Source organism: Anolis sagrei, chromosome Y (genome assembly GCF_037176765.1).
Source record: "Anolis sagrei isolate rAnoSag1 chromosome Y, rAnoSag1.mat, whole genome shotgun sequence".
Taxonomy (NCBI): Eukaryota; Metazoa; Chordata; class Lepidosauria; order Squamata; family Dactyloidae; genus Anolis; species Anolis sagrei.
This window is the reverse complement of record NC_090035.1, coordinates 50,410,793-50,425,236: the sequence shown is the minus strand read 5'-3', so window position 1 is coordinate 50,425,236 and position 14,444 is coordinate 50,410,793. Positions and strand designations below refer to the sequence as shown.

The window sequence follows — 14,444 nt, the reverse complement described above, 5'->3', positions numbered from 1 at the left end:
CTTCTCATGTCCCCGTTTCTGTCATGAACTCTTTTCTCCACCAGGGGCTCCTCTTGAAGCTGGCCAATCAGAGACCATATGCAAATAGCACCACTGCGGCAGCCAATCCGAATGTTGGAACTTTCAGGCTGGCCAATCAAAACGCTGGCACATACTCCTCCCGTCGCACCGCCGCACTTTGGTCCGCCACATACAAACTTTCACCTTTATTATATTTATAGATATAGATATAGATATAGACATAGATATAGATATAGAAGATATAGATATAGATAGATATAGATAGATATAGATAGATATAGATAGATATTAGGGCTGGGCGGTTTCGTTTCGTTAATTCGTAATTCGTTAAAAATTCGTTTTTTTTTTTTTTTTGTTAACCTAGCAATAACGAACCATTCTGGAGCAACTTAAAAACGAAACGAATTTTTCAATTCATTTCGTAAATGCTTCGTATTTCGTTATGTATTCGTTTCGTTATTGGTTTGAGGTCGTTTCGTTATTATTTCCGCATGTCTGGGGCAAGTTTTATAGTTGTTTTTTGTTTAATTAGTGAAAAGAAATTATACTATCACACCAACAGTCAACAACAGAGGGAGAGGGAAGCTTCAGAAGTTTTTTTAGCATATTGCGCGATCGCGGCCACCATTAACGAATTGATTTGTTATTGTTTTGTTATTGTTTTGTAATTTTTTTACCATTTACGAAATTTCGTAAATATCGAACTTTTTTTAAGGAAAATTTCGGAATTCTTTTAAATATCGAAACGCAAAAAACCCCAAAAAACGAATCGATTTTAGAAACAAATTTTTCCGTTGTTACCCAGGCCTAATAGATATAGATTTGCTTATAATTTTGCATTTTGTATACCGTCCTTCTCACCCTCGGACTCAGTGTGGCTTCACAAGAGGCTTTCATTCATGCCAACAAGAGTAATAAATGATGAAAGCAATTAAAACAATTTGTTAATGTTGTAATATTACCAAAATATTGTTTAAATCATGCAGGTTTGAAATCATAGTCCATGTCAGTTCATTGTCATTCACACAAATTGGGTCTCATTCTAAATTGCTCCCTCTACTGTTCAAATGCTTGGTCCCATAGCCAGGTTTTGAGTTTCATTCTAAAGGATGAGAAGCGGGCAATTTACACTGACTGATACTCTGAGTGAAGAGAGGAAACAGCCATTTCATGTCCCTGTGCCACCCGAGCCCAGGAAACATGGGATAACAGCTGGTGGCTGGTTCTGTTTTGGAACTGATCCATTGGTTCTCACAGGCCCAAAATTAGGAATAGTTCAAATTCTATCCCAAAATTTGGACTTCCACCAAATGCGGTGCAAGGTGTCCTTTCCTCATGTTAGCCCAAATTAGCCTCGTTCGGCATTTGGCCAGCAAAGGGCTGATCCAGCTCTACACTGACCAAAGCAGTCAAGGCAGATATGGCCCTAATTAAGCATTCAAGCCATTACATCATGCCAGAGCCAATTTTTTTTAATTACCTGAATTTTTAAATAATTTTTTTTAGCTCATTCGTTATTATTCACTTATATCCAATCTCTCCCCCCCCCCCCCCCCCTCCACACACACACAGACATTGGGACTCAAGGTAACTTACAAATTTCGCAGGGAGTGGCAGTGTGAAATTTAAAGCATTTACAAAAACATAGGTTAACAACATGCCAAAAGCATGCAAACTCCTTCAAGCAAAGCATCCTAAAGCCTATACTATAGGGAGATACCAGACTTCCCTATATAGCAGGGGTCCTCAAACTAAGGGACAGGGGCCCGATACGGCCCTTCAAGGTCATTTACCCGGCCATCACTCAGGGTCAACATAAGTCTGAAACAACTTGAAAGCACACAACAACAACAACAACAACAACAATCCTATCTCATCAGCCAAAGCAGGCCCACTTGAAATACTAGTAACTAGTATTTCCCATTGAAATACTAGTAACTCAGTTCTTGTGGGTTTTTTCGGGCTATATGGCCATGTTCTAGAGGCATTTCTCCTGACGTTTCGCCTGCATCTATGGCAAGCATCCTCAGAGGTGAGGTCTGCTGGAGCTGGGAAAAAAGGGGTTTATATATCTGTGGAATGACCAGGGTGAGACAAAGGGCTGTTGTAAGTTGGGCTAGGTGTGAATCTTTCACCTGACCACCTGATTTGCATACAATGGGCTGACTGTGCCTGGAGCAAACTCTTCTTGAAAGGTGATTAGATGTCCCTGCCTGTTTTTCTCCCTGCTGTTTTTGCTGTTGCCATTTTAGAATTTTTTAATACTGGTAGCCAGATTTTGTTCATTTTCATGGTTTCTTCCTTTCTGTTGAAATTGTCCACATGTTTGTGGATTTCAATGGCTTCTCTGTGTAGTCTGACATGGTGGTTGTGAGAGTGGTCCAGCATTTTTGTGTTCTCAAATAAAATGCTGTGTCCAGGTTGGTTCATCAGGTGCTCTGCTATGCCTGATTTCTCTGGTTGGAGTAGTCTGCAGTGCCTTTCATGTTCCTGGATTCTTGTTTGGGCGCTGTGTTTGGTGGTCCCTATGTAGACTTGTCCACAGCTGCATGGTATACGGTAGACTCCTGCAGAGGTGAGAGGATCCCTCTTGTTCTTTGCTGAACGTAGCATTTGTTGGATTTTCTTGGTGGGTTTGTAGATTGTTTGTATGTTGTGTTTCCTCATCAGCTTCCCTATGCAGTCAGTGGTTCCCTTGATGTATGGCAGGAACACTTTTGACTTCATCTTGACTCTGCTCACAGGCCTCGATACTGAGAGGCTGCAGAACCAACTACCTTCAGGGCATTACTCCTGAAACAGCTGCCTTGTTGGAAAACTATTACAGGCTCCACAACAAAGACCCATTTAATGAGCAAACCCTTCAGGCAGAGCACAGCATTGTGTCCTCCATCTCTGAAGCCAAGAAAGAACAGTGGATCAAGCTGATCACAGAGGTTGACATGGGCAGGAGCAGCCACAAGGCATGGAGGCTGCTAAGACGGCTGAGCAATGACCCCTCCCAAACTAATACCATGCCAACATAAAGGCAGATCAGCACACCAATGGGAAACCCAACCTTGCCATCAAAATAGGAAAGAAACCAATAGCCAGACAACCAGAGACTGAGAACAACCTTCATGAACCCTTTACATCTACTGAATTGGACATGACTCTCAATAAATGTAAAAATGGCAAAGCAGCTGGCCTGGATGATCTACTGATGGAAAAAATCAAGAACTTTGGCACCAAAGCAAGGTGCTGGCTGCTGGAGCTGATGAACAACTGCACTGCATCCTGTCAGATCCCCAAAATCTGGAGGAAAGCAAGAGTCATCGCCATTTTGAAGCCAGGCAAAGACCATAATGACCCAAAAAGCTACAGACCAATCTCCCTGTTGTGCCACCTCTACAAAGTTCTGGAGAGACTTATTTTGCATAGAATTACGAAAAAAATAGACCCATGTCTGATCCCACAGCAAGCTGGCTTTAGGAAAGGCAAAAGCTGCACATTGCAAGTGGTGAACCTGACTCAGCACATAGAAGATGGCTTTGAAAGGCAGCAGATCACAGGAGCTGTCTTCATAGACCTGTCAGCAGCCTATGATACTGGGAACCACCGCCTCCTCCTGAGAAAAATATATAAAATCACAAAGGACTACCACCTCACCTGTCTCATAGGAAACCTGCTACAAAACAGCTTTTTTTTGTTGAGTTCCGGGACCAGAGAAATAGATGGTGGAAACAGAAGAACGGTCTGCCTCAGGGGAGTGTGCTTGCTCCATCCTTGTTCAACATCTACACAAATGACCAGCCACTGCCAGAAGGGACAGAGAGTTTCATCTATGCTGATGATCATGCCATTATTGCTCAAGCAGGGAGCTTAGAGATGGTAGAACAGAAGCTCTCCAAAGCTCTATGTGCTCTTACTGAATATTACAGGGAAAACCAGCTGATCCCTAATCCATCTAAAACACAGACATGTGCTTTTCATCTCAAGAACAGACAAGCATTCCGAGCTTTGAGGATCACCTGGGAAGGAATCCCACTGGAGCATTGCAACGCACCCAAATACCTGGGAGTCACTCTGGAGCCCCCGGTGGCGCAGTAGATTAAACCCCTGTGCCGGCAGGACTGAAGTCCGACAGGTCGCAGGTTCGAATCCGGGGAGAGGCGGATGAGCTCCCTCTATCAGCTCCAGCTCCTCATGCGGAGACATGAGAGAAACCTCCCACAAGGATGATAAAATACATCAAATCATTCAGGCATCCCCTGGGCAGCATCCTTGCAGGCAGCCAATTCTCTCACAATAGAAGAGACTCTGGACCGTGCTCTTACCTACAAGCACTGCCTGAACATCAAGCAAAAAGTGGGTGCTAGAAACAATATCATACGAAAGCTGACTCGCACAACCTGGGGATCACAACCAGACACAGTGAAGACATCTGCCCTTGCGCTGTGCTACTCTGCTGCTGAGTATGCACGGAACACATCTCACCACACTAAAATAGTGAATGTGGCTCTTAATGAGACATGCCGCATCATTACGGGGTGTCTGCGCCCTACACCACTGGAGAAATTACACTGCTTAGCCGGTATTGCACCACCTGACATCCGCCGGGAAGTAGCAGCCAATAGTGAAAGGACAAAGGCAGAGACATCTCCAGCTCATCCTGTTTGGGTATCAGCCAGCACGTCAATTACTTAAATCTAGAAATAGTTTTCTAAGATCTATAGAGATACTTGCTGGAACACCTCAGCAAGCAAGAGTCCAAAAGTGGCAGGCTCAAACCCAACCTCAACCAATGGCTGATACCAAATGAGAGACTCCCCCTGGGCACACAGAAGACTGGGCGACTTGGAAGGCGCTAAACAGACTGCGCTCTGGCACCACGAGATGCAGAGCCAATCTCAAGAAATGGGGTCACAAAGTGGAATCCACAACATGCAAGTGTGGAGAAGAGCAAACCACTGACCACCTGCTGCAATGCAACCTGAGCCCTGCCACATAGTAGAGGACCTTCTTGCAGCAACACCAGAAGCACTCCAAGTGGCCAGCTACTGGTCAAAGGACATTTAATCAACTACCAAACTAACAAATGTTGTATTTTGTCTGTTTGTTTGTTTTGTTCTGTTAGAAATGTAATACAATTGACTGGTTGCCCTGACATGACAAATAAATAAACTATACAGAAGTGCTACCTGTCTCTTTTTTATTTCTTCTTTCTTCAGTTCCAAAAAAGCAGATGGAATACCAGCAATGTTCTCTTGTGCACTCAAAAGCAACGGCCACAGTTCTCCCATAAACTCTCTAGCATTTTTCCCATTCAAAAACCCAGTCAAGTTGATTTGCATCGTTTTCGAATCTGGATTCTGCAAAGAGATAAGAGGAAGAACTACCAGTTATTTGAAAAAACAAAACCAGGTAAGTCATTTTAATTTTGCCTCAATCTTCTACCAGACCAAAAGAGTATGCTATGCTCACTGACAGTTTTTAAAACTTGCCCTAAAGGTTGCTCAATAATACAGTTCCAAGAGATACCACATTTCTTTTGCTTTACCATTACATTTGAAGTGGCCTGTTAATCCTCTGTGGATTTCATAAATATTTTGGTGTGTGTCGCCATTAAAAGTGAGGCTATACATTTGGTGCTGCGGCATCACAATTGTTTGTGTTGTGTGTCTTTGTAATTAACGTTCTAAGCATTCTTCCCCAATATTCTTTGGTGCTGTTGCTTAAATTCTTTTTTTTTTAATGGTCAAAAGCTGTACAGGTAACACTACAGAATCATCACCTTAAATACACTCAATGTTCTGCTATGAAAACTGAACAAGAATTTATGCATGCATTGTCTTACTTTCACTAGAAAACAATTCCAAGATCTCATCAACTAGCTTACAAAATAAAAGCTGCTCTATTATTTAAATGAGAATTATGTAATGCCCACAAAGGATTAAGAGGTCAAGAGTGGCTCACAGTAGAGGTAGACATATTAGTTCTAACATATTAGTTCAACAAGGTCCATATAACAAGCACAGCTCAATAGCACAAAACAAGTACAGATTCCAGGTGTCTTCTGTTTCTTCTTGGAACTTGGAGGGGTTTGGAATCGCCAAGTCCCCTGTAGAGAAAGATGTTCCCTTGGCTTGCTTCCGACTCCCTACTGCAACTCAACCACCTTGAGTTTAATGTTATACCATTTATCTAAATTGCAAAAGACGAACAAGCAATAATGAGTACACAACCACAAAAAGGAAAAATTGTTTTAAAAGTTCTACGTTAAAATCATGCTTTCTATGAGAGGGATCAAAACTGAATATTTAGGTTGCATTACAATAATATACACTATCAAATTACTACTTAATATGAATTCTTACTTTACTTAGCTGATCCCTTAACATCTTTTGACCCAGCTGAATTTTCTGCACAGGTATATAAAACATTACAAATATGGATGTTTTAAACATAATCTCACATTCAAATATACAGTGACTTTTTTGTTCCTTCCGAGAGCAATACATTTCTCAGTTGAAATGTCAACTGTTCAGTCAAATGATACAAGATGAATTATTTGGAAGTAAGAGTATAAAATACATATATTAGCACAAGAGCATTTTGTCAATAGCTAAAGAGAAAAGACTATGGCCTTGGGATGCAGTGGCAGACTGAGAAGAATAAAAGATAGAGTTTTTCATGAACTCTATCTCGTTTATGTAGTTCATGATATATAACTTGGAACTACATCAGTGGGACAATTCAGGCCCACTACGATCATACAGGCATCTTACCTCTGACTTAAGTGGGAGGTTTCTTGTACCTCTATGCTTTCTTTCTATATTGCCCCATAGGTTCTTTCTATATTGACCTACAGTATCATTCCTCCCCACCTTGGCTGAAAACATCCATAGATCTAAAAACAAGTATCTACTAAATGTCTCTTACCAATTTATCTGCCCCTCTCATGCTTTACAGTTAATCTGATTTAACTCACAACAATTTAAAGAGCAGTGTAAAGGTTTGCCCAATTGCTTTTCTGCTGGATGTTTTTGTCTTTTTTTTCCGGTCACTTTACACAACTCACCTCCAAACACACACTGCATCATCAAGGGAGTTGGTCAGAGCGACATTGGACACTCACTCTGCTGTGACCTAATAAGGTGATGGTGCTATACTTCAGACGCAAGGAATAACTTCCATTTTGGTTCAGGCCTTTTAAATCATAAATCACATCATCATTAGAAAATTGCTGTCAAAGTAGGTTAACATGTAACAGCAAAATCAACACAGCAAGTCTTGATTTTTCACCTGAGCAGTTCTGCAAATTATGCACCTTCACTAAAACTGTCAACCTTAACAAAATGTTTTACAAAGTGATTTTTTCTCAATACATTCTGTAACAAAACCCTCCTAATTTCATCCATTATTTCTGACAGAATGTCAATTTCCACAGGATTACACAATACATTTATAAATATATAAATACAGCTACAGTAAAAGCATTACCTTCACTTCCAGCTGGTTGAATATAAATTCAATTACCACATCATCTTCAAATCCAAGGATTTCTGTTACTCTTTTTGTTATCCATGGCTTGATTACTTCGAGGTTTACTTTGCTCATGTCCACCTGTAGTGTCAGACAAAAACATCAGAAATTATATATATTCAAATCTATTTTGTTCAGTTACTGTACATTTGTATGAGAACCATGCATAAACAGCACTGTTCCTTGCAATTAGAAGCAAGTCACAATGTTGTTACTAAGTCACAACAATTTTATCCCTCTAAAGCAGGCATGCACAACTTGGCAGTAGAAAGGAGCTGAAATGCAGATGGGTTTTTAGCACCTCACTCAGGGTTTATGAAAGGACATCTCAGAGCAAGTAGCAATGCTGAATAGTCTCAATCTCCCTATCTCACCCTCATGGCAGGTTGCAATCGCCTTATGATGAAAAGGAGTGCCTCAGTTCTTGCCTCCACTGCCCTTCCTTCCTTGTTGCCTCTGTCGCGTCCTCTTCCAGAGGGAAAAAAATCGCTAACTCTTCACTGTTCATTTCCTGTGCTTGTAAGAGAAATTTAGCTTTGCCATGAAGATCCCACAATAACTGCATGGTGATGGTAAATTTCTCCATCATAACTGAGGGAGATAGATGACATGCAGTTGAGAGTTTTGCCGCTGGATGAGAAGATGACAGAGGCAAAGAAAAAGAGGTAAAAACTAAGGCACTTCTTTAGCACCTTCCTCTCCCTCTAAAACAGCTGACATAATGTTAAATTTTAACATAATCCGGAGCTCAAGATTATACTCCCCCCACTCTGCCAAAAAACGCCCGATTACCCCTTAAAATTTCATCCCCATTCCCCACTACTCTAACCCGAGCCCAACAGTCTGCCCGGGTCATATTTTCAATCGAGACCAGCACTTCCAGTGGCGTCCCCTTTGCCACAAATTGTTTGGCAATTTTGGTGTATGGAGAAAGATTTTACCACGTAAGAGGTAATATCTTTGGAGGGAATGACAGTTTCCAATTGCTACTCTGCTGCTGTCCTGCATGTGACCTCCTTCTCTAAGGCTTAGACTCAGAGCACTGCAGGCCACACCAAAGACTTCTGAGGGCTGCATCCGCCCGCGCCCCCCCCACCCCGCCCCCCAATTGCATGTTGTCCAGACCTGTTTTAAACTGACTCTCTAGCACTGCTATGCATTACCTATGTAAATTTATTTATTTACTGTATTTTATCCCCCTCTATCTCAACCCCAAAGAGGACTCAGATCGGCTTGAAATTGGCAATAATTCAATGCCACATTAATATATAACAAACAAAATACAATATACATTGTGCATTAAAACGTGTAAAAATTAAAAAACACTAACATACAACTACATAAATAAGCTGTAATAACATTACACACAGACCAAAAATCATAATCCAGAAGTCAAGAAACATTGTCAAGTAATATTTTTCCTAAGAAATTATGCCTGAAATCGTTTCCTCTAAAATTAATTTATCGTTATTTTATGTAAATGAACCGGGGGAGGGGGGGTTGCCTTGTCTGAATTAAATATTTAAAACTTTCGTTATACCCTGCCAATTCAAGTTTGCACCAGTATTTCAAACCAACACTTCTACTAATCACAGTTCAAAGAAACACGTTAAACCTAGGCTGCTTATGTATAATCCTAATCCCAAATTAGTGAATTCAAAACCCTAACATCTATATCAAGAGGTGAAATGCACAATTGTGGCTGGATGTGACATCTCCTACTAACGCCCCCCCCCCCCCCCAAAAGATGTTTTTTACCATTTTTAGATCATAATCACAACATATTGTGGATGTAAAAAAAGAACATCAATTTGTAATTTTTTCAAAACTATAAATAGTCTTATGGTTAATTCTAGTTTTGTTAGTGGTAGATTTTTTCTCTTTACATTTTTAGGAGCTCATATGGCCCCAGGGGTCATATGCAGTAAAATTAAATTTGTCATATTGAAGACAACCATTGCAATTTCCCATTCAAAACATTTTTTCTAAAATCAGTTTGAATAACAAAATGTTAAAAATTGAACATACCTTCTTTTCTAGGCATTCTGCAAATTTTAGTTGCTTTAGTAGCTTCTTCTGTTTGTTGCTGAAGCGGTTGTCCTGTTCTGCACTTGTCCCCTATAAGGACAAAAAAGAACAAATTTATTTAATTTTAATAAACATTAAACATTCCCGTAATACAGACATCCAAGTGGTAATTTGTAGGGCTGTCCAACCATGGAAAAATTTGTTTCTAAACTCGATTCGTTTTTAGGCGATTTTTGCGTTTTGTTATTTAAAAGAATTCCGAATTTTTTTCTTTAAAAAAAGTTCGATATTTACGAAATTTCGTTATTTAATTACGAATCAATTCATTAAAATGGCGGACGTGGTTGCGCATGCGCAAAGTACTTCCGAAACTTTGTTATTAAATACGAATCGATTCGTAAATGAATTACGATTCGATTTGTTAATGGCGGACGCGATTTATTTAAAAATAATATATATATTATATAATATATATTTAATTTAATTTAATAATAAATAAATAATTTATAACGTAATAATTTAAATAATTTAATAATAATAAATAAATAATAAATATAAATAATTAATAAATGAAATAAATAAAATGTGATATATTTAAAAATAATATATTTATTTAATTTAATAATAAATAATAAATAATAAATAATTTAAGTAATTTAATAATTTAATAATAAATATTTATTTAAATAAATTAAACAAATAAATAAATAATAAAATCAAATGTGATATATATTTAAAATAATATATTTATTTTAAATAATTAATAATAAAATGAGATATATATTTATATTTACAAATAATATATATTTAAATGCACTGATTGCCAGGGAGAACGACTGGGGAAAGGGTGTATGAAAGGGAGTTGGGGGGAAGCGTACTACACAGGAGTATAGTGCCTCTTTTCCGGGCACTCCAGAGGCGATGCCCAACAGGCTGAAAAGGGACCAGCAGGGAATGACTGGGGAAAGGGTGTATGAAAGGGAGTTGGGGGGAAGCGTACTACACAAGAGTAGAGGAGTGCCTCTTTTCCGGGCACCCCAGAGGTGATGCCCAACAGGCTGAAAGGGGACCGGCAGGGAACGACTGGGGAAAGGGTGTATGAAAGGGAGTTGGGGGAAGCGTACTACACAGGAGTAGAGGAGTGCCTCTTTTCCGGGCACCCCAGAGGCAATGCCCAACAGGCTGAAAGGGGACCGGCAGGGAACGACTGGGGAAAGGGTGCATGAAAGGGAGTTGGGGGGAAGCGTACTACACAGGAGTAGAGGAGTGCCTCAATTCCGGGCACCCCAGAGGCGATGCCCAACAGGCTGAAAGGGGACCGGCAGGGAATGACTGGGAAAAGAGTGTATGAAAGGGAGTTGGGGGGAAGCGTACTACACAGGACTAGAGGAGTACCTCTTTTCCGGGCACCCCAGAGGCAATGCCCAACAGGCTGAAAGGGGACCGGCCGGGAACGACTGGGTAAAGGGTTATGAAAGGGAGTTGGGGGGAAGCATACACAGGAGTAGAGGAGTGCCTCATTTCCGGGCACCCCAGAGGCGATGCCCAACAGGCTGAAAGGGAACCGGCAGGGAACGACTGGGGAAAGGGTGTATGAAAGGGAGTTGGGGGGAAGCATACACACTGGAGTAGAGGAGTGCCTCTTTTCCGGGCACTCCAGAGGTTGTAACTACTGGTTGTAACTACTTTGAGTTAACCGAACAGAAATGAGCACTGTATTTTCAGAAGGACTGGTCCCCAAAGGGCCACGGGGCACACAAACACTGGTTGTAACTACTTTGAGTTAACACAAAAGAAATGAGCACTGTATTTTCAAAAGGACAGGTCAGCGGAAACCTTCCCGTTCCACCATACGGAAGGGCTGGTGGTCTAGGGTTAGGGTTAGGGTTATTTCCTTCAATGATGGCGGCTATGGCAAGCATCCTCAGAGGTAGTGAGGTCTGTTGGAATTAGGACAATGGGTTTATATCTGTGGAATGGCTGGGGTGGGGCAAGGAGCTCTTCCCTGCTGCAGCTAGGTGTGAATGTTTCAACTGATGACCTTCATTGGCAAAGTAAACTTGATTTTCAATAAGGGCAGGACCACAGTGGGGCAATGTTCCCGTTGACAGCAGACAATAGTTATTTTAGGCAACACAAAGCAAAGTAAACTTGATTTTCAATAAGGGCAGGACCACAGTGGGGCAATGTTCCCACAGACAGCAGGCAATAGTTATTTTAGGCAACACAAAGCAAAGTAAACTTGATTTTCAATAAGGGCAGGACCACAGTGGGGCAATGTTCCCGCAGACAGCAGGCAATACTAATTTTAGGCAACACAAAGCAAAGTAAACTTGATTTTCAATAAGGGCAGGACCACAGTGGGGCAATGTTCCCGCAGACAGCAGGCAATACTAATTTTAGGCAACACAAAGCAAAGTAAACTTGATTTTCAATAAGGGCAGGACCACAGTGGGGCAATGTTCCCACAGACAGCAGGCAATAGTAATTTTAGGCAACACAAAGCAAAGTAAACTTGATTTTCAATAAGGGCAGGACCACAGTGGGGCAATGTTCCCACATACAGCAGGCAATACTAATTTTAGACAACACAAAGCAAAGTAAACTTGATTTTTAATGTTTATTTATTTATTATTTATTTATTAGATGCACTTATTGACCGCCATTCTCAGCCCTTACGGGCGACTCATGGCGGTGTACAGTACACATAAAAAGACAGTTACAAAGGCCAGTATCAACAACATATGACTACACAACAAATACAAACTACAAACTACATAAAAATCCGCTTCGTCTCTTAGTAGAATCATAGCCAGTCTCATTTTCCTTATACCATTCCAGTTCTCATTACCGTAATGTTGTTGCTTAGCACTTAATTAAATGCCCTCTCGAACAGCCAGGTCTTAAGGCTTTTTCGAAAGGACATGAGGGAGGGCGCCTGTCTGATGTGTGCCGGGAGAGTGTTCCACAGCCGGGGGGCCACCACCGAGAAGGCCCTCTCCCTCGTCCCCGCCAGCCGTGCCTGTAATGCAGGCGGGATCGAGAGAAGGGCCTCCCCAGACGATCTCAAGGTCCTCGTGGGCTCGTAGGCCAAGATGCGGTCAGAAAGGTATTTTGGGCCGGAACCGTTTAGGGCTTTGTAGGCCAAGACCAGCACCTTGAATTGGGTCCGGTAGCAAATCGGCAGCCAGTGAAGCTGGGACAACAAGGGCGTTGTGTGCTCCCTGCTACCCGCTCCAGTTAGTAACATGGCTGCCGCACGCTGGACCAGCTGAAGCTTCCGGGCCGTCTTCAAGGGCAGCCCCACGTAGAGAGCGTTGCAGTAATCCAGGCGGGACGTGACAAGAGCGTGTACCACCGTGGCCAAGTCAGACTTCCCGAGATACGGGCGCAGCTGGCGCACGAGCCTAAGCTGTGCAAATGCTCCCCTGGTCACCGCTGAAACCTGGGGATCCAGGCTCAACGATGAGTCCAGGGTCACACCCAAGCTGCGAACCTGCGCCTTCAAGGGGAGTGCGACCCCGTCCAGCACAGGCTGTAACCCTATATCCCGTTCGGCCTTGCGACTGACCAGGAGTACCTCTGTCTTGTCTGGATTTAGTTTCAGTTTGTTCGCCCTCATCCAGACCGTTACAGCGGCCAGGCACCGGTTCAGGACCTCGACAGCCTCCTTAGTAGCAGGTGGGAAGGAGTGACAGAGTTGGACATCATCTGCGTACAGATGACACCGCACCCCGAAACTCCGGATGATCTCACCCAGCGGCTTCATGTAGATGTTAAACAGCATGGGGGACAGTATGGAACCCTGTGGCACCCCACAAGTCAAAGGTTGTGGTGCGGAACAGGAGTCCCCCAATGACACCTTCTGGGTGCGACCCTCCAGAAATGACCGGAGCCACCGCAAAGCAATGCCTCCAAGACCCATTTCCGCAAGGCGCCCCAGAAGGATACCGTGGTCGACGGTATCGAAGGCCGCTGAGAGGTCCAGGAGCACCAACAGGGACACACTCCCCCTGTCTAGCTCCCGGCGCAGATCATCCACTAAGGTGACCAAGACCGTCTCGGTACCATGCCCCGGTCTGAAACCAGACTGTGCCGGATCCAGATAATCCGTGTCTCTCAAGAATACCTGGAGTTGTGAGGCCACCACGCTTTCCATGACTTTGCCCAAAAAGGGGAGATTGGAAACAGGCCGAAAGTTGTCCAATTTAGTGGGGTCCAGTGATGGCTTCTTCAACAGCGGCTTTATAATAGCCTGTTTTAGGCTCGCTGGAATCTTGCCTTCCCGAAGGGAGGCATTCAGCACCACTGTTACCCACTCGGCCAATCCCCCTCTGGCCTCTCTCAGAAGCCAGGATGGGCAGGGGTCTAGGATGGACGTGGTGGGCCTCATTCCTCCAAGTATCTTGTCCACATCCTCGGGTTTCACAAACTGAAAAGAATCCAACAAAATAGGACAAGCAGGTGCTCTCGTTACATCCACAGAGTCTGCATCTAACGCGGCGTCCAGCCCAGAACAGATCAAGGCGACTTTGTCTGCGAAGGAACATGTTCCAATGTTCCTGCATACAGCAGGCAATAGTTATTTTTTGGCAACACAAAGCAAAGTAAACTTGATTTTCAATGTTCCAATGTTCCCGCATACAGCAGGCAATAGTTATTTTTTGGCAACACAAAGCAAAGTAAACTTCATTTTCAATGTTCCAATGTTCCCGCAGACAGCAGGCAATAGTAATTTTAGGCAACACAAAGCAAAGTAAACTTGATTTTCAATGTTCCAATGTTCCCGCAGACAGCAGGCAATAGTAATTTTAGGCAACACAAAGCAAAGTAAACTTGATTTTCTTTTTTTTTTAAATCTTGATATTTAT

General features: G+C 42.5%; 1 protein-coding gene across 7 annotated transcripts in view; it reads right to left on the bottom strand.

Annotated features, from left to right (window-relative positions):
* LOC137095337 (serine/arginine repetitive matrix protein 1-like) overlaps positions 1-14,444 on the bottom strand; it is a 107,223-nt gene that overhangs the window by 54,713 nt on the left and 38,066 nt on the right. For 4 of the 7 annotated variants that reach the window (XM_067461862.1, XM_067461864.1, XM_067461863.1 and 1 more), the window contains exons 2-4: positions 9,574-9,663; positions 7,504-7,626; positions 5,202-5,372 (exon numbers count right to left, since the gene is read on the bottom strand). In XM_067461862.1, the coding sequence (XP_067317963.1) occupies positions 5,202-5,372; positions 7,504-7,626; positions 9,574-9,663 (384 nt within the window). The other 3 variants (XM_067461867.1, XM_067461868.1, XM_067461869.1) reach the window with 3 other exon arrangements.